General features: G+C 44.8%; 1 protein-coding gene across 1 annotated transcript in view; it reads right to left on the reverse strand.

Annotated features, from left to right (window-relative positions):
- Positions 1 to 1175: 1175 nt before the first annotated feature.
- Positions 1176 to 21354, reverse strand: part of LOC137547228 (enteropeptidase-like) — a 110387-nt gene continuing 90208 nt past the window's right edge. Inside the window, exon 8 of the mRNA XM_068270574.1 lies at positions 1176 to 1428. Coding sequence (XP_068126675.1) covers positions 1273 to 1428 — 156 coding nt within the window. The 3' untranslated portion in view covers positions 1176 to 1272. The remainder of the gene's footprint in view (positions 1429 to 21354) is intronic.

Raw genomic sequence — 21354 nt, forward strand, 5'->3', positions numbered from 1 at the left:
TACAATGTAACGCCACGTGGGCACTGTGAACAGCCCATTGATTTTTCATTGCTGTGAGTTGGGCTGCGTTACAGGCTGCTGTAACCTGCGCCTGTAACGTCCCACTGTGAAAGCAGCCTTAAGGTACTGTGGTATTATTAGATCAAGGGAGATGAAATGAGTAAGGATTATGGAATGGATTATTTGTTCTCTCTGTCTGAGGGATTTCTTCAGTTTTATATTTTACTGAGTGGTGTAGTTGGGTCATGGATGGACTATCTGGAGATTTCTGGTTGGAAATAGTTAAATGGCGTGCGGCAGCTAGAATTTGGAAGATTATTATTCGGTTCCCCAATGTTATATTGTTCATGTTCATGCCTATATTTAAGATTGCTGTTATCCCATTAAGGACAAAGGATCGGGATAAAAAGGTAGACATTTTAATTCTAACCTCACTCCAAAAAGTTTAGATGATGGGGAAGTCCCACATTAAATAGGCTAAAGTGCCAACTTGGCCACATTTACACCAGCATTGCATAGATTGTGACCAAAGTAGCACATTTTCTGGGGGCTATGTGCCATTTAATGTATAGCTTTTGGCGGGTTTCCCAGTGTGCCAGGCAATGTGAGGGTTTAGAGAATGCATGGGCAAACTCGGCCCTCCAGCTGTTACAGAACTACAAGTCCCACAACGCATTTGACTTTATGAGTCATGGCTGTGGCTGTCAGACTCCTGCAATGCATTGTGGGACTTGTAGTTCCTTAACAGCTGAAGGGCCAAGTTTGACCATGCCTGGTTTAGAGCATTGTTGGAAGGAGGATAGTATTTGGGGGAGTTCTATTTTTTACATAGAGGTATTATAGCCATGATTTCAGGTATTTATGAAGGGCCTTGTTGGTCTTTTATAAGGGAGCCATACAGTAGAATTCATTTTAAACCACCAGCAAGCTATAAAACACACTCTTATATAAAAAAAACTTTCACAAGAAAAAGCAGACATACACTATAGCTATGCAAAATAAAAAGATAAACCGAGAACAGAATTTTTTACTAACTTGCATTTATAAATATATTAGTATTATTGTAACATTTCAATAGCATTTTTGTAAACTGATTTGTAATGACAGAAAAATAAGTAATTACATAAGGATCATCTGATGAGATTCACCTAATTTATCATAATTACACTGTGGACATTTTTTAAACAGTATCCAAGTTTTGGTTTGGAGATGATATTAACTTCATTTTTAAATACAGTGCTTATGGTATTAGTGCTGTGTTGGGTGAATTTTCTATGTCAGGAAACTTTGGATCCATTCGGTAAAGGTTGTCACTCGTGCGTAAACTCCAGGTCTTTGTGGCTGCGCACATCCATATCCAAATGAAGTCACGCCTGTCAGGTACCAACGATCCTCCTGCTGACACATCAACGGACCACCAGAGTCACCCTAAAATCAATCAAAGCATGACATTCTTCACTGAAAAATTGGTGAAATAAAATGGTCAAAAAAAGTATCTATTTGTGATTAAAGTCCAGGAAAATCAGAAGGTAAACTGTGAACTTCTCGTTTGTTGTTGTCAACATTGTTAAGTGTCTTTTGTAGCTTATAAAGTTCTAAATAATTAATGATATCAAGGTTTCTGTCCCTCACCTCTGCTGTCTCTGCCTCCTCCTCTTCCTGCTGCCATGACCGCTCCTGACCCCCCTCTGTCACCTCCCGTCTATGTTCACCCTGTTCGAAGCCATATCACCAACTATCACCAGTCACCTGTCCTGCATCTGCTAACAAACTTATTCTTCAAAACTTTGATATCATACTTCTTGTCAGTATTCCTCCCCCACTTGTATCTGGTGTCATCTGGAATACCTGAGTTATCCTATACCCATCTTTTTTGACCTGTTCTAATCATTTCATGGTCTGACCACCGCTACCTGCAACTTCATGCTCTCTCAACTTTAGATATAAGGGGCCATATGTAATTCACTTTTTCTCCTGAGTTTTCTCCTAGTAGATATTTTTTACACCTTGTCAACAAGATGCCTTTTAAACCAGCAGCAAATGAGAAAATGCTCAATATAATTTTGAAAGTACTTTTTCATCTACTTTTGATACTTTGTCAATTGCAAAATGCTTAAAAGTTTTTTTTTTGAAAAGGACGTTAAAAATTATCTCCTAAGAGAAAACTCAGGAGAAAAAGTGAATTGCATATGGCCAAAGTGTCCGATCTAATTCACTTTTTCTCTTAAGATTTCTCCTTGTTGATATTTTTTTTATTTTCTCTTTAAAATAACTTTTGCACTATGTAATTGAAAAAGTTCCAAAAAGTAAGTGAAAAAGTGCTGTCAACATTATTCTGAGTATTTTGTGCTTGCTAGATGCTCAGAGTGAACCAGAGACGAAACACCCTCATGTAATTTACTAATTTATCAGTGGGAACATTGCAGTAAACACCTACCCTGCTCTCTGTTTCATCCTTCTCTGCTCAGTCTGCCTCTTTCCAGCTCTGATAAGAATCCCTGACTGAGCATTCAGTATAGGTTTGACCCGGAATCATTATTGCTGAGTCAGTCTTCTGTGAATTATTTTCAAGCCCAAGCCCGCTCCCTCCTGGCTCAGCTTTCCTGCTTTCCATACTCAAGCTCTGGTGATGTGGGAGGAGCTGGTCATCTGTGTGCAGTGACAGTCATCATCATTATCTGTGCAGTTTCATTCCTATGAGAAACACTTCCTACAGGCAGGCACACAGAATACCAGAATAATGAAGTTGAATGCACACAGACGAAAAGCTGCAGCAGCCCTGCTTGTCTATAGTTTTGTAGAGCCTAGATAGCGCATCCAGAAAAGCTCATAACCCGGAAGCAGAATGGATATGAGCCGGCGGCCATATTGGATTTTTCCTGGAGCAATAATGGATAAAAAACACTCAAAAAGGCACACCAGAGCGGCAAAATTATTAGGTTGAGCATTTATTTGTTACAAACTATCGATTGATATGTTTATTTTGTGTGAAACATTCATCTCTGGTTCCCTTTAAATGGCATTTTATTTATAAGGTGAAAATATCACTTAGGAGAAAACCTAGAAGAAAAAGTAAATTGTATCAGGCCCAAAGCCGTTTTCCGTTATAACTTCTTTTTATTTACTTTTTAGATTTGCTACTATCTGTAAGTTTCAACATTTTCTGTTACTCAAACTTCACCTCCATATTACACTCTCTGGCCCATATGCAATTCACTTTTTTAACCTGAGCTTTCTCCCAAGAGATCATTTTCATATTCTCTCTAAAAAAACCTTTTCAGCATTTTACAATGGAAACGGTACCTACAATTTGGTGAAAGAGCACTATTTAGATTATTTTGAGTATTTTCCTGCTTGCTGGTGGTTTAAATAGAGCATTTTATGACAAGGTGTGAAAATATAACCTAGGACTAGAAGAAAACACAGGAGAAAAAGTGAATTGCATATGGGCCCCTGTCTGTTAGGGTACCTTAAATTTCTGTCCTTCTTTTCTCGTTTGTACTATACAAATATACTGTATATACAGTATATATGTCCAAGGTTGAAGCACATAACTCACTTTATTGAGCAGTTCAAATCAAACAGCTTTAAAAGAGCGTTAAAAGAGCGTTTTGTGTTACAACCTTGGACTTTTTATGTAGAGGAGTTGGGGAGAACCCTCTGTGCTTGCATGCATGATTATCGTCACACACACACACACACACACACACACACACACACACACACACACACACACACACACACACACACCAAGCCACATACACACACAGTCACACACACACACCACACACACACACACACACACACACACACACACACACACACACACACACACACACACACACACACACACACACACACACTACACACACACACACTCACACACACACACACACACACGCACACACGCACACACACACACACACACACACACACACACACACACACACACACACACACTACACACACTACACACACACACACACACACACACACTACACACACACACACACACACACACACAGACACACACACACACACACACACACACACACACACACACACACACACACACACACACACACTACACACACTACACACACCACACACACACACACACACACACACACACAGACACACACACACACACACACACAGACACACACACAGACACACACACACACAGTAGATCGCTAGAATATATTTCTTGTATCTCATGCCTCCAACTGTTTTCCCGCTTCTTCATGTCCTCTCTCAATTCTTAGAGATAAATAATATGAATATATGAATACCATGAAAATGGTGTGCAAATTTGGACAGAGGCGCCAGGCAGGTTAAAATGATCTAAAAACAACTAAAAAGGAGGAGTACAGGTGGACTTACCTCCTGAAATGATGGACAATCGAGATTGTTCAAATCGCAAATAACAATTTATTTTGGCACTCCGCAACGCGTTTCGCAGGTATAACCCACTTCATCAGGCAAGGAGTGCAAGCTAAAAATCAAGCATACAAACCATAAACAATATACAATAAACAAAACACGACCCACTATTGGACCTTTTTGAGGTAAGATGGAATTCCCTATTTATTCAAAGAGCTATACTTCACTTTTATAGATGATACTTTTGCGGCTATGTAGATAATGTAGATAGTTATTACACCACTAGGGACACACGGGTATTGTCACTATATAACAACTTACGCTGATATATATATATATAATAACTTATGCTGACAATTGAATGAAAAGTTATTTATGTGCTGTTTCATGATAGATTCTTGTACTACTCGGTCGCATTCCTCATTACACATGGGGCCTGATTTGCTAACGCTTGGCGCGATTTTTTAGCGCTAAGCGTTTTTTGCACGCGCATACTTTTGCGCGCGCTGCATTTGCGCGGGGTGCGTCTTCTTGGATGCGCGGGGCCCACTACGGGTCTATGGGCTTTGCGCGTCCGGGGTGTGGCGCATTGCGTCCGGGCATCCACGATAGCTCTTGCGGTTGTCTGGAGGAGCAAACAAACAATTAGACATGCAAAGGGGCTTATCGTCCTTTGGTAAATCAGGCCCTTGGTGTTTACACGTCTCCTGTCACAGCAGATCGCCCCTTCTGTGACAGACATAATATGTCATTTTTGCTTTTTGTATTATGATGGCAAGCTATTAGGGTCGTGTTTTGTTTATTGTATATTGTTTATGGTTTGTATGCTTGATTTTTAGCTTGCACTCCTTGCCTGATGAAGCGGGTTATACCTGCGAAACGCGTTGCGGAGTGCCAAAATAAATTGTTATTTGCGATTTGAACAATCTCGATTGTCCATCATTTCAGGAGGTAAGTCCACCTGTACTCCTCCTTTTTAGTTGTTTTTAGATCATTTTAACCTGCCTGGCGCCTCTGTCCAAATTTGCACAGTATATAGTCCACCTTGGGTGGAGGGGACTGTCCCCTTCTTTGTATCTACAGAGAGCGACTTCTTAAACCTGAGTGGGGTCAGGTTCTAATGCTCCCCACCTGTATTTCAAGTGGTTGCCTATGTGGTAACCCGTGTTTGTGAGTATATCCACATCTGTTAATTATTTCGCCAACAATTGTTAGACTTACTGCACTATATTGGGCTCTCGGTTTTTCTTTTTGTTTCAAGTGCACCATGAAAATGGTAATTTAACTACCTTTTCTGTCCTGCCTCTCTACCTGAATTAACAGTAAATGTCAATGGTATCCACATAACTTTGTCCCTTCAATCAAACTAGTTAGGAGTATTATTTGCCTCAGCTCTCTAATTTACGCATATATATTCACTAACCACATCTTGCTGTTTTCAACATATCCCAAATTCATTGGGTTCAAAAGGAACCAAAAAGTGTGCGGACTGACCAAAAACTTATCAGGGACTAATCAGATTTGGAAGCTACGGAACATTTAAGTGACATATTTTTTACCAGGCTTCCAGAGCCAGCCTTAGAGTACGCGGGGCCTGGGGCGAGTGTCATATGTGGGGCCTAGAGGCATAAGTGTAGGCCATGTACCGTACCACCACAGTCACGGGCTTGTCCAGCTCTAAAGCAGTATGCCTTATTATTGTTTCAAAACTTGTTAAAGACCTCTAAGCCAACCAATACAGGAACAATTACAATACATAATGTAATCAAACTGTACCTATCCCTAGCTCCCCAGCCAGCCTCTACCTATCCCTAGCTCCCCATGAAACCTAGCACCAATCCCCAGCCAGTCTGGAAGCTCCAGCCTGAGCCCCATCTAGCTCCAGTCCATGCTTGGCTGATCTAAACGCCTCTGGGGCCCTCAGGCTGAGGTTCTTGCACGTTTGTAATCTGACATTTGGAAAGCTTCATGTCAGTGCAGAAATTCATTACAAAAATGCAAACGGCATAGTACAGTAAAGCATGCTGTAGACGAAAACCTAAGCAATAAAGGGGGGGGGGGTGCAAAATATAAAGTGTGTAAAACAAAATAGGAAAATCTGAATATTTGTAAATAACACACTGCTCAGAACACAAACAGCTAGACTTCTGTAGACCTTTCCTTCACCACCACCAAAATGAGCATAGTATGGCGGGTATAACATGCGGGGCCCTCTTCATGTGCGGGGCCTGGGGCCCCACTTGCCACCCCTAAAGGCCGCCTCTGCCAATTTTTTTATTCAGCCTGTAAAAACAAAAATTATACATGAGGTGAGTTTTTTTCTGTTCATTTTGAGTAGTTAGACAACCAGTGTGTTTTCAAGATGTGTACACATGCACTGTTTCTGTCACCTGTCAGGATCAGGACTCAATCGCTAGAACAACAGTTTGGGCTATGGGAAGAGGAGGAGGGACAATGATTTGGCTTACGATGCAGTGGCTTCCAGACGCTCGGACGTTGCTTAAAGATACGGCATGCTGAATCTTTAAAGTGAAGGTCCGAGGTGATTAAAAAACAAAAATCTACTTACCTCCGGCTTCCTTCAGCCCCTTGCAGCCATCCTGTGCCCTCGCAGCAGCTCCGGTGGTTCCCGGTCTCCTCCGTGCAGATGCCGACCTCGCCAGGTTAGCATCTGCTTGCACTTCAGCATGTGGCTCACTGAGTTGCTCTGACGTCATCCAGACTGTACTGTGCAGACGCAGAACTACTGCGCCTGTACAGTACAGTCCTGATGACGTCAGCACGACTATGTGAGCTGCACGCTGAGTTTAAGCCTGTTTGCTTACCCTTTTGTTGTTTTTAAGAGTTTTATCATATTAGGAGTTCCTCCATCCCATTCACGGGACACCTTCACGTTCTTGGACGAGACAGCTACCTCACATATGACCACCTCAAACATTTAATTTAGTCCTTGTGTGCTTTAATGATCAGACAGCAATTTGGAGGTGATTTACCACACTTAAAATTGCATTTACCCTTTAAAAGATACCATGCGCACAGAAGTCGCACTGACCCGGAAGTTCTTGATTTCTGGAAAGGCCACCAACGCCTGGGCCTTGGGCGGCATCTGGCCAAGAGTCAGCTGAACATGGAAGATGCATTTGGAAGCAGAGGCTGCAAATAGATTACAGAGGTTGCAAATAAGGGGGCTGCTGTACATGAAAGTTAGACATGGAAGAGGGGGCTGCACATAAAATGAGAAGGGTGATGCTGCGTATGGAAGGGGAGCTGTAAGAAAGTTGGGTGGAAAAAGTATAAGGCTGGGTGCACACATAACATAACATGAAAGGCTGCATTTTATGCCATGTTTTCATTTTATGTTGTGTGTGTTTTTTGTGCGTCTGTGTTGCGTTTTTTTACCGCAGATGCGTATTTCAATCGTTTTGTGTGCGTTTTAATGCGTTTGCGGTTCACATATACAAAACGCATATGTGTTTTGTATGCGTTTTTCATGCGTTTTTATATTTCCATTTATGTAAATCACCAGGAAGACAGCAGGAAGCGGAAATACATCACAAAACAATTTTTTAGGAACAAACACATATAAAATGCATGGAAAACCCATGAAAAACGCATACCATTGCGTTCCCATTGACTTTCATTATGTGCATATTATGCAACAAAACCAGCGTTTTCGAAAACTAACGCATAGAAAACGCATACGCGTGCATTTTTTCCTGCGGCCCATAGACTTCCATTAACAGCAAAAACGCAGCGTTTTACGCAAGGCTAGTGTTTTTGCTATGTGTGCACCGAGCCTAAATCTGGTCTGGCAAGTTAGGCACCATTTTCAAGGTGGAGGGGCAGTTTATTTGAGAGATGAGCCATGACTGAACAGGACAACGGAGGGAGGAAAGTCCATGGCGGACTGAATTTGTGGGAAGCAAGTATTGTATCCATATGTTTATTTACATTGTATGCATCAGGTCAGTTCTCCTTTAAACTGTCATAAGCTTGATTGAGTTTGTGAAGCCGGCTCATGTTAGGAGAAAAACAATCTCTCATCTAGTTACTCAGCTCCCGTCTTTTTCTCATCTTGTTTCACCGAAGCCGAGGTGCAGAACATTTAACACCTAACGCCCGTCACTGTGTTGCATTAAAATATATTTAAGGTTGAATTGTCATTTCTTTTTGTCATACAATCAGAGAAAAAAAAATGTTCTTCATCTTTCGCAGCAATCTGTCTGACGGGAGCTCTAATTCATACAAGATTCCTCAATGCACGGCACAAAGACATGCCAGGGATTTTTTTTAACTTCTTTATTCCTTTTCTTATTCAAACACGTTCCTAGAAAGGCGCTCTATAGCATGCCTGCGCCGTTCTGCTTGTGGCTGCTATGCTGTCACTGTCAGGGAGGTTAGCAAAGCATATCATAAACTCAGCTTGGTAGAGTGCATCACAGTGAGGTATGCTAATTCACAGTCTATGCTATGCACAGTAGGCTTTCAGCTGCTCTATTCCCGAGCCGAAATACATTTTTATTGGTCTGCCGGCTCCTGGGTAGATGTATGGAGCTGGGGAATTTTCTGATTGACATTCACAGGCGTAAATGTGTGCTAGCAGCGGTAGCGGTTCTTAACGTGTATCTTTATACACATGAATGTATGGATTTTAGGATGGTGGAGATGAAATGAAACAGCCTTTTATTAAATCTAATTTATTTTTATTTAAATTTGACCCTGCAATTCAGAGAGCTGACGCAAACATATAGGGGTTGATTTACTATAACAAATAGCACACCTTATCAGAGTTAACATGCCTTATCAGAGTTAATGTGCCTTATTAGGGGCTCAGGGAAGGATGAGTGGAGCTCTTGTCATTGCCAATTAGCAGGCATACGTTTGTAGCGCTCGCTATGCTACTCTGATAAGGCATGCTAACTCTGATAAAGTATGTTAACTCCGATTAGGCGTGTTAACTCTGATACAGCATGTTAAATCTGATAAGGCATGCTATAGTGAATCAACCCCATACTATGTTAAGCTGACCATCCATGCATCAGTTTTTGTAATTGATTTCCAGCAGACTCAATCACTTTGATCACATCAGGCAGAAATCTGTTGCTTTAACATATTGATTTTCAATTGGTTTTGAGCAGTTTATTAATCAAAACGTCCGATTGGACATATTGGGCAGTGTTACTTGCAAAGTTTTGCCAGTCATTTTCGTATCGAAAATGCTATTTTAGATTTTGAGAAAATATTCACAAAAATACATCGCATTTTCACAATACGGTCAAAGAAAATACATTTCTCTTTCCCATGTAAAAATGTGCGAAAAAAACATGGGAGATTATTACAAAATGTTTTTTTTTTTTCGTTTGAAAGTCATATTTTACATTATTTTTGTGAACGTTAAAGAGACTCCGTAACAAAAATTTCTTCCATCCTACAAGTTCCAAAATCTATTCTTTTTTTTTTTTTCCCTTCAAACTCAGCGCACACCTTTTGTGTTATTACCCAGTTGGCAGATTAACTTCACAGTAATACTCCTTTTGCTGGGTCAATTTTGCATCATTGTTTGATTATATTCTTCTTTATTATTTTTTTTTTTTAAATTGAAATATCCCGATCTAGACCTTAACAGTAAAGGGGATGGGGACGGTCATAAGTTATTTTTATGTGTGTCAGTATATCCTTAGCATTTTCCTAGATAGATCACCAAAATATATACCACAGCCAGTCATTGTTAAAGCGACACCATAGGTGTCACCTCCAGCACGGATCAATTGGCACCGTGAGCACAGATGTAGTGCACCCACATATACATCCCTCATCATAAAAAAGTCCATTCGTTTGCCATTCAATTATTTCTAAGTAAAAATCCAAAATCTATTCTAATGTGTTTTGGCTTACTGCAGCACGTTCTACTATCACCATCTCTGTAATAAATCAACTTATCTCTCTCCTGTCAGACTTGTCGGCCTGTGTCTGGAAGGCTGCCAAGTTCTTCAGTGTTGTGGTTCTGCATCTCCCCCCTCCAGGCCCCTCTCTGCACACTGCCTGTGTGTTATTTAGATATGTGCAGCTTCTCTCTGCTCTATTATCTTTTACAAGCTGGATAAATCCTCCTCTGAGCTGGCTGGGCTTTCACATACTGAGGAATTACATACAAGCACAGCTGTCTGCACTCTGCAGGAAGAAACAGCCTGACACTTCAGTGGAAGATAGCTGCAGGGGGAAAGAAACACACAAATGATCTCTTGAGATTAAAAAGGAAGGCTGTATACAGCCTGCTTGTGTATGGATGTATTTTCTATGTGTGGGCATACTGTACATCAACCTACTTCCTGTTTTGGTGGCCATTTTGTTTGTTTATAAACAAACTTTTTAAAACTGTTTTTAACCACTTTTAATGCGGCGGGGAGCGGCAAAATTGTGACAGAGGGTAATAGGAGATGTCCCCTAACGCACTGGTATGTTTACTTTTGTGCGATTTTAACAATACGGATTCTCTTTAATGTGAAAAGAATATCAATAGGAGAGGGGAAGGACCTCTGGGGGATCAGTGACCCATAGTGTTTCACTGCATTGTACAGTTAAATACTTGCAGTCAGGGGCATAACTAGGATGTATGGGACATCCCTGCAAAAATTATAACATAGGGCTCCCTTCGTCTGTAGCCCCACCCAGCAAGTGCAGCCAGGCATATAAGCAAAAAAAAATGTATATAAAAAAACTCCCCCTCCCTTGTGCAATTTTTACCTGTTCCAGCACTGCTGGTCTCCTCCCTGCTTCACAGCCACACACTCTGACTCCTGATCACATGACTCACATTAGGCTTGATTCACAAAAGGGTGCTAAGTGTAAAGCACGCCTGTGAAAAGCCCCTTAGCACACCTAAAGAGACTTTGCACGCTCTAATACACGCAAAAAAGTTTGCGCTCGCAAAGTTTAGCGCAGCGTGGTGCATGCAAAACGTCGCACTGGTGCGTGTTAAACGTCGCACCGTTTGTGTGCTAAGCGTACTTAGCACGCAAATGGTGTGACATTTCGTGTGCACCGTGCTGCACTAAACCTTGCGTGTGCAAACTTTTGCACACGCATGATCTGTAACAGCTTTAGACATGCAAACTACTTAGCACCCTAGTTTGCACATTCAAAGCTGTTAGGCGTGCTAACTACGTTAGCACGCCTTTGTGAATCGAGCCCAATGATTGGTCATGTGACTGACCAGGAATCGGCAAATGGCAGCAGAGCGTGTGTGGCTGTGAAGCATGGAGGAGAATGGCAGCACTGGAACAGGAATATTACACTCGCTTCCTGCCTGCGCTACTCTGGATGCAGGAGGACAGAGGGAGGAGTGATCTCCCAAAGGACGCCCCCCATAGCCCCTGTCAAACTCTAAAGCAGCGGTCCACAAACTTTTTCGGGTAAGGGGCCCGGGTCAACATACTTCAAACTAACGGGGTGCCGGAGCATACATAATATGACGGAGAAAACATTACATTAAACCTAGGTAGTGTAAACTCTTTACCTGTTTACACGAGCAGCCCTTTTGTCTCCCATTTATCCAAAGCAGATATTATGTCCCCAATATAGCATTTGCAGATAGTAAAAAAACCTCTTTTAGGCCTTGTTCACATTTTTCGCATTTACGTTTTTCAAAATCGCCCTGAAAACGCTTGCACAATGAGTCTCTATGAGAGAGTTCATATCTGAGTGGTTCATTTGGAAACCGCTTAGAAAAGCGGTGATTGGGCCATTTTTGAGGCGATTTGCCTCAATGGAAGTTATAGGAAAAACGCAAAACGCTCACGAAATCGCTTTGGGAAGCGATTGCAATTTTAAAAAAAAGACGTTGTATTTATTGTTTCCGGATTTTTTTCCGGATCAAAAGATGGAAGCACTCTGCAAAAAAGCGCTTACATGAACACCCACAAAAATGAGCGAACACGCAGAAAAATGCCAGAAACGCTTAAAAAAACACTTAAAAAAATCTGACCGTGGACGGACACGCGAGACAAACGCATCGTGAACAAGGCCTTAGCCAGACAGTGAAGCATACTCCGGGAGCAACCTGTCATCCAATAGGAAAGCAGTGTCACCTGATACGGAATTGGATTGGAAGCCAGCGCTTGACTGCTCACTGGCTTCCCTGTGGATTATAAAGACCAGACAACCTCAATGTGTGCTCCTCCACTATAAGCCCTAATGGCTGTACAGTTGGTCCACTTATTTTTCTTGGGTTGCTCCTGTCTTTTAAGTGCGTGTGTCACTTTAAGTATAAAATATGGGGAGTAATAACAGGGCGCTCTACAGATACAGAAGAATCATAAAACAATGTCCATTAATACATAAACATTCCCAAAGTCCATACAAAATTCTTCCCAGAGTCCTTGGGTGTAAGGAACTTCTCCCACTCTTCCTGTGGTAAATGGTTACACTCTACGCTCACCGGATATTTCAGCTGCCCTTCTCAGGATCAGCAAACAGCGCTTCTGGCCCAGCCACTATACAGGATCTTTTCAATGTGGTCTTTTCTCCTCTCGAGTACTCCAAACACAGAAAACAGAAAGGCACTGCAATAGTGTGATACTGTATGACTGGGGCATACATAACTTCACCAGTGCTCCCAGTTGTTATACTGACACCCAGTGCTCCTTCACCATATACTCAATAACGCCTCTCACCACAGGTAGTGTTGGGCGAACATCTAGATGTTCGGGTTCGGGCCGAACAGGCCGAACATGGCCGCGATGTTCGGGTGTTCGACCCGAACTCCGAACATAATGGAAGTCAATGGGGACCCGATCTTTTGTGCTTTGTAAAGCCTCCTTACATGCTACATACCCCAAATTTACAGGGTATGTGCACCTTGGGAGTGGGTACAAGAGGAAAAAAAATTAGCAAAAAGAGCTCATAGTTTTTGAGAAAATCGATTTTAAAGTTTCAAAGGGAAAACTGTCTTTTAAATGCGGGAAACGTCTGTTTTCTTTGCACAGGTAACATGCTTTTTGTCGGCATGCAGTCATAAATGTAATACATATAAGAGGTTCCAGGAAAAGGGACCGGTAACGCTAACCCAGCAGCAGCACACGTGATGGAACAGGAGGAGGGTGGCGCAGGAGGAGAAGGCCAGGCTTTGTGAGACACAACAACCCAGGCCTTGCATGAGGACAAGAAGCGTGCGGATAGCATGCTTTGTACCGCCATGCAGTCATAAATGTAATAAAGATAAGTGGTTCAATAAACAGGGACCACGCGGCAACGCTAACCCAGCAGCAGCAGACGTGATGGAACAGGAGGAGGCGCAGGAGGAGAAGGCCACGCTTTGTGAGACACAACAACCCAGGCCTTGCATGAGGACAAGAAGCGTGCGGATAGCATGCTTTGTACCGCCATGCAGTCATAAATGTAATAAAGATAAGTGGTTCAATAAACAGGGACCACGCGGCAACGCTAACCCAGCAGCAGCAGACGTGATGGAACAGGAGGAGGCGCAGGAGGAGAAGGCCACGCTTTGTGAGACACAACAACCCAGGCCTTGCATGAGGACAAGAAGCGTGCGGATAGCATGCTTTGTACCGCCATGCAGTCATAAATGTAATAAAGATAAGAGGTTCCATAAACAGGGACCGGCAACGCTAACCCAGCAGCAGCACACGTGATGGAACAGGAGGAGGCGCAGGAGGAGAAGGCCACACTTTGTGAGACACAACAACCCAGGCCTTGCATGAGGACAAGAAGCGTGCGGATAGCATGCTTTGTACCGCCATGCAGTCATAAATGTAATAAAGATAAGAGGTTCCATAAACAGGGGCCGGCAACGCTAACCCAGCAGCAGCAGCAGCACACGTGATGGAACAGGAGCAGGCGCAGGAGGAGAAGGCCATGCTTTTTGAGACACAACAACCCAGGCCTTGCATGAGGACAAAAAGCGTGCGGATAGCATGCTTTGTACCGCCATGCAGTCATAAATGTAATAAAGATAAGTGGTTCAATAAACAGGGACCACACGGCAACGCTAACCCAGCAGCAGCAGACGTGATGGAACAGGAGGAGGCGCAGGAGGAGAAGGCCATGCTTTTTGAGACACAACAACCCAGGCCTTGCATGAGGACAAAAAGCGTGCGGATATAGCAGCAATGCTTTTTGCCGCCATGCAGTCATAAATGTAATACAGATGAGAGGTTCAATAAACAGGGACCGGAAACGCTACACCATCCCAGATGTTCATTGGTCATGTTACTTGGTTGGGGTCCTGGAGTGTTGCGTAGTCATTTCCAATCCAGGATTGATTCATTTTAATTTGAGTCAGACGGTCTGCATTTTCTGTGGAGAGGCGGATACGCCGATCTGTGACGATGCCTCCGGCAGCACTGAAACAGCGTTCCGACATAACGCTGGCTGCCGGGCAAGCCAGCACCTCTATTGCGTACATTGCCAGTTCGTGCCAGGTGTCTAGCTTCGAAACCCAATAGTTGAAGGGTGCAGATGGATTGTTCGACACAGCTACGTCATCTGACATGTAGTCCTTGACCATCTTCTCCAGGCGATCGGTGTTGGAGGTGGATCTGCACGCTTGCTGTTCAGTGGGCTGCTGCTGCATGGGTGTCAGAAAATTTTCCCACTCCAAGGACACTGCCGATACCATTCCCTTTTGGGCACTAGCTGCGGCTTGCGTTGTTTGCTGCCCTCCTGGTCGTCCTGGGTTTGCGGAAGTCAGTCTGTCGGCGTACAACTGGCTAGAGGAGGGGGAGGATGTCAATCTCCTCTCTAAAGTCTCCACAAGGGCCTGCTGGTATTCTTCCATTTTGACCTGTCTGACTCTTTCTTCAAGCAGTTTTGGAACATTGTGTTTGTACCGTGGATCCAGAAGGGTATAAACCCAGTAATTGGTGTTGTCCAGAATGCGCACAATGCGTGGGTCGCGTTCAATGCAGTCTAGCATGAATTGAGCCATGTGTGCCAGAGTCCTACCAGAATCCTCATCATCCTCTTGTGAGCGTTGTGATAGTTGTTGTGATGCATCATAGTCGTCACCTTCCTCCTGGTCTGCTTCCGCTGACCATTCGCGCTGAATTGTGGAAGTCCAACGTGCACCGCTCTGGCCCTCGTCAGTGGTGGCATGAAATTCCTGCTCCAACTCCAGCTGTTCCTCCTCCTCTTCTTCGTCATAGCTGCTGGGGCCAGCGTTCCCTGAGGCGGATGGCCTGATGTTGGTACCATCACGCTGATCGTTTTCTCCTTCAGATTCCCCCAGTTGCATCATGACAGCTGTTTCCTTGATTTTCAACATTGACCTCTTCAGTAAACACAGCAGTGGTATGGTAATGCTGACTGAAGAGTTGTCACTGCTCACAAGCAACGTGGATTGCTCAAAATTTTGGAGGACTTGGCAGAGGTCCAACATGTTGGCCCAATCGGATCCACAGAAGCTTGGCAGCTGTCCGGATGCCCCTCGGTACTGCGCCGTCATGTACTGGACCACTGCACTCTTCTGCTCACAAAAGCGTGCTAGCATGTGCAGCGTAGAATTCCAGCGCGTAGGGACATCACACAGCAAGCGATGGTGGGGGAGATTGAAGCGCTCCTGCATCTTGGCGAGTGCCCCCGAAGCAGTACTGGAATTTCTACAATGTTTGGCCACTCGACGCACCTTCAACAGAAGATCGGCCACGCCTGGGTATGTCCTCAGGAACCGCTGAACTACTAGGTTCATCACGTGCGCCAGGCAAGGGATGTGTGTCAGCTTAGCCAACCTTAAAGCGCGAATGAGATTACTCCCATTATCACACACAACCATGCCCGGTTTCAGGTCCAGCGGTGCCAGCCACAAATCCGTCTGTTCCTTTATTCCCTTCCAAATTTCCTCCCCTGGGTGCTGCTTATCCCCAAGGCAGATCAGCTTCAGCAACGCTTGCTGACGCATGCCAACAGCTGTGCTGCACTGCTTCCACGATCCTACTGCTGCTGGGTTAGCGTTTCCGGATGAGGTACAGCTTTGAGATGCGTTGGAGGAGAAGGAGTCAGAGAGGTAGGTGCTGCTGTTGTTATCCAGTGGGAGGGACGGCGGTGCAGCTGTTTGCGGCGTGGGCAACACCCGCGCCGTAGCAGGTGAGGAATCACTGCCAGGCTCCACAAGGTTCACCCAGTGCGCGGTAAGGGAGATGTATCGACCCTGTCCGAACGCACTCGTCCAAGTGTCAGTGGTGAGGTGAACCTTGCAGGCAACGGCATTCTTCAAGCTTTGGGTTATTTTGCTGACCACGTGCTCATGCAACTCAGGCACTGCAGAGCGCGCAAAGTGGTAGCGGCTGGGAACCACGTAACGTGGGATGGCCACTGACATCATGCCCTTGAAGCTGTTTGTCTCCACCACTCGATATGGCAGCATTTCGCAGGCCAGAAGCTTGGCTATGCTGGCTGTTACTGCCACGGCCCGGGGGTCATTTGCTGGCAATTTCCTCTTGCGCTCAAACATCTCCGACACAGACAACTTAACCGTAGCGCTGCACACGGAAGGGCTGTTGGTTGTTGTGTTTGATGAACACTGGGAGACCTCAAGAGCACTACTCCGGAAAGTGACAGTGTCAGCGTCGTCTGATGTTTGTGAATGTTGTGAACCACGCAATGGCTGGGCTACTGCTGCTGCTGAGGCGGGTCTGGTGGTGAGTCTGGTGAACCCAAGGGAGGCAGTGTTGCTGGTACCCTGTCCTGCCGCGTTTGCCCACAGAGTGGGATGTTTGGATAGCATGTGGCGGCTCATGCTGGTGGTGGAGAGGTTGTTAATACTTTTCCCCCTGCTCAGGCGGGTCTTGCACACCTTGCAAATCACCATGGTAACATCCTCAGTGCAGTCTTCAAAGAAAGCCCAGACTTTGGAGCACCTGCCTCCTTGCTGGCGATTTCTGTTTGCTCCTCTTTTGCCTCTCACTTGAACTTCCACGCTTGTGGTGCCTGAAATTGTGCGCCGCCTACCTTGTGGCACAAGGCGAACTCGTGCAGCAGTGGGTTCTTCAACAGACTCATCTGTGCTGCTGCTACGACGGCGATGTTCTCGTTCACAAACAAAATCTGGGTCTATGTCCACATTGTCCATACCCTCCTCTTCCATCTCCTCAAACTCGTCATATGTCATTGTGGGGGGCCGCCGCCGTGGAGTAGAGCTCCCCAGAACAACCTCTGCGCAGCTCACTCCAACGTCGTCTTCCAGATCTTGTCGGCCGACCTCCTGCAATTGCAACCCCTCCTGCCCAACTTGCTCTGGGATTTGGGTTTCTGAGTCCTCCTCGGACTCGCCTTGTATTTCAGTGCGCGGTGCATTTCCCACAGTTAATGGTTGTGAATCCGGGCACAACATTTCTGGCTGTTCCTCCATTGACCTTTGAAAGGTGGAAGTTTGTTGGGCTGGGAATAGCTCCTGCGAATACCCCATTGTGTCCTGAGGTAATTCATCGGACTGGTTATCTGGCAGTTGTGTGCGTGGTGTCGCTGCCGGTTGTGTCAGCTTTGTGCCCACTGGCTCCTTGTAACTGGCTGAGGACTCGGACCTCGTGCGTGATGTGCTGGTGCTGCTTAACCCACTGCTGGATGCTTGAGAGGTCATCCAAGTAATTATCTGGTCCTGTTCTTTTGGATTTGTGAGGGTTGTTGTCCTGGACAACATGGGCGGTATTGAGTGGGTTTTCTTGGGTGCTCCCCTGTGGCCTGTACGTGAACCGTCAGGGGAAACACCTCTTCCCTTGCCCCTTCCTCTTTCACCGGATTTCTTCCTCATTTCACTTATCCTTACAGTACACGCTGACTGGCAGCAGTACAGTGGCAGTACAGAAATGCCATACAGTACCACTATTCCCAGCAGCGACACAGAGCACAATGCTATACAGTGGCGGGTGAGCGGTGTACCACTATTCCCAGCAGCGACACAGAGCACAATGCTATACAGTGGCGGGTGAGCGGTGTACTACTGTTCCCAGGCCCAGCAGACACAGAGTGGAAGTAAACACAATGCTATATAGTCTGGCTGAGCGGTGTACACAGAGTGGCAGTACACACAATGCTATATAGTCTGGCTGAGCGGTGTACACAGAGTGGCAGTACACACAATGCTATATAGTCTGGCTGAGCGGTGTACACAGAGTGGCAGTACACACAATGCTATATAGGCTGGCTGAGCGGTGTACACAGAGTGGCAGTACACACAATGATATATAGTCTGGCTGAGCCGTGTACACAGAGTGGCAGTACACACAATGCTATATAGTCTGGCTGAGCCGTGTACACAGAGTGTCAGTAAACAATGCTTTATATAGCGTGGCTGAGCGAGGTACACAGTGGCAGTACACACAATGCTATATAGTCAGGCTGAGCCGTGTACACAGAGTGTCAGTAAACAATGGTTTATAGTCTGGCTGAGCGGTGTACACAGAGTGTCAGTAAACAATGGTATATAGTCTGGCTGAGCGGTGTACACAGAGTGGCAGTACACACAATGCTATATAGTCTGGCTGAGCCGTGTACACAGAGTGTCAGTAAACAATGCTATATATAGCGTGGCTGAGCGAGGTACACAGTGGCAGTACGCACAATGCTATATAGTCAGGCTGAGCCGTGTACACAGAGTGTCAGTAAACAATGGTATATAGTCTGGCTGAGCGGTGTACACAGAGTGTCAGTAAACAATGGTATATAGTCTGGCTGAGTGGTGTACACAGAGTGGCAGTAAACACAATGCTATATATAGCGTGGCTGAGCGAGGTGCACAGTGGCAGTACACACAATGCTATATAGTCAGGCTAAGCCGTGTACACAGAGTGTCAGAAAACACAATGCTATATATAGCGTGGCTGAGCGAGGTGCACAGTGGCAGTACACACAATGCTATATAGCCAGGCTAAGCCGTGTACACAGAGTGTCAGAAAACACAATGCTATATATAGCGTGGCTGAGCGAGGTACACAGTGGCAGTAAACAATGCTATATATATAGTGTGGCTGAGCGAGCGGTGTACTACTGTTCCCAGCAGCGACACACAATGACTGGGGGGGACCCTGGCTAGCGTGGCTGGAGAGCGAACTACCCTGCCTGCCTACCCAAAGCTAAACCCACAGAGAAATGGCGTAGATATGACGTGGTTCGGGTATTTATTTACCCGAACCACGTGACCGTTCGGCCAATCAGATCGCGTTCGGGCCCGAACCACGTGACCCGTTCGGCCAATCACAGCGCTAGCCGAACGTTCGGGGAACGTTCGGCCATGCGTTCTTAGTTCGGCCGAACGGTTGGCCGAGCACCGTCAGGTGTTCGGCCGAACTCGAACATCACCCGAACAGGGTGATGTTCTGCAGAACCCGAACAGTGGCGAACACTGTTCGCCCAACACTAACCACAGGTCATGACTGACCCAGCACAGACCAGCAAGTAACACTCTGCAGATACTATCAGCGTGTTCCTCCAACAACGAAATTCCTAAGACTCAAACATGGCCAACATAGTGTAAAACCGCTTTTTATTTAAAAAGTTAAAAGGTACTGCACTTACAAAGTTTCAGAAAGTCAATGCGCATATCAGTTTTTCCTTGAACTCATTCAGCGTCCCTCGCTCTTTAGGGGCGGAGCTGAATGAGCTCAAGGAAAAACTGATATGCGCATTGACTTTCTGAAACTGTCTGATGAAGCCCGATGGGCGGGCGATACTAGTTACGGAAGTGAGCCTGGGGTGACGTCACCCACAACCCGGAACGCTGATCCGGACAACGTGGACGCTGTAGAGACTGGCTGGGAAGGCGGTTGAGAGGAGACTGCGTACTTGTGTGACTACCGAGCCGATGGCATGGACTTATATCACTTGGAGGCAGCCTAGCCCGCAGGAGGTGGTGAGAGCCCTCTGGGCATTGCTGCACTGATCTATACGCTATATAGGCCTCAATTCACAGAGCATTATCAAACGTTTATCAAACACTTTATCAAACGTTTGATAATTTACCTCATGGGTAAAATCTCACTAAGGTGTTATATATTTGTTGAACGTTTTATCGGTAAAACATTCGATAAATATATAACACATTAGTGAATTTAAAATGAGATTTTACCCATGAGGTAAATTATCTAACGTTTGATAAAGTGTTTGATAAACGTTTGATAATGCTCCGTGAATTGAGGCCTTAGGCCTTAATTCACGGAGCATTATCAAACGTTTATCAAACACTTTATCAAACGTTTGATAATTTACCTCATGGGTAAAATCTCATTTTGAATTCACTAAGGTGTTATATATTTGTTGAACGTTTTATCGGTAAAACATTCGATAAATATATAACACCTTAGTGAATTTAAAATGAGATTTTACCCATGAGGTAAATTATCAAACGTTAGATATAGTGTTTGATAAACGTTTGATAATGCTCTGTGAATTGAGGCCTTAGTCTCCATTCCCTCATAACTACCCACTATTACAGCACAGTGTGTTTCAAGATTTGTCCCTCTATACAAGTGGATGATTATCCGTGGAGGTTGATGAATAATTATTACTATGCTGGACAACAACGTTTCGCTGCATGCCGTGATACTTGTGCACATAGTTTGAAGTCCTATCTGTGGACATACTCCCGGGAGTAGGACGATTATGTACAAGTGTTGTATGTATGTGATGTATGGGTGGCACAGCTGGCTGTGGTTGGTTTAGGCTGGGATAGATCCCTAGGCTCATGTTTTTACAGGGGAACAGATGTTTTGTATACAATTACAGTATTTAATAAAGATATGTGTTATTAGAAGACGTTGTGGAACCTTTTGGCTATACTAGAATCTTCTATACCACAACGAGACTCCTCTCTGGTTTGAGGGTTTGACACGTGACTATATAGACTGAGCGCTGAATACCCATAAATTGTTGCCTTTATAAAAGAGAAGACTATACAGAATATCAGCTTTAGAAACCGTATCTTTTCTTTCATTAATCTAAGTGTTTCAGAATAGAACTGCGGAT

Source organism: Hyperolius riggenbachi, chromosome 2, assembly GCF_040937935.1.
Source record: "Hyperolius riggenbachi isolate aHypRig1 chromosome 2, aHypRig1.pri, whole genome shotgun sequence".
NCBI classification, from domain to species: Eukaryota; Metazoa; Chordata; class Amphibia; order Anura; family Hyperoliidae; genus Hyperolius; species Hyperolius riggenbachi.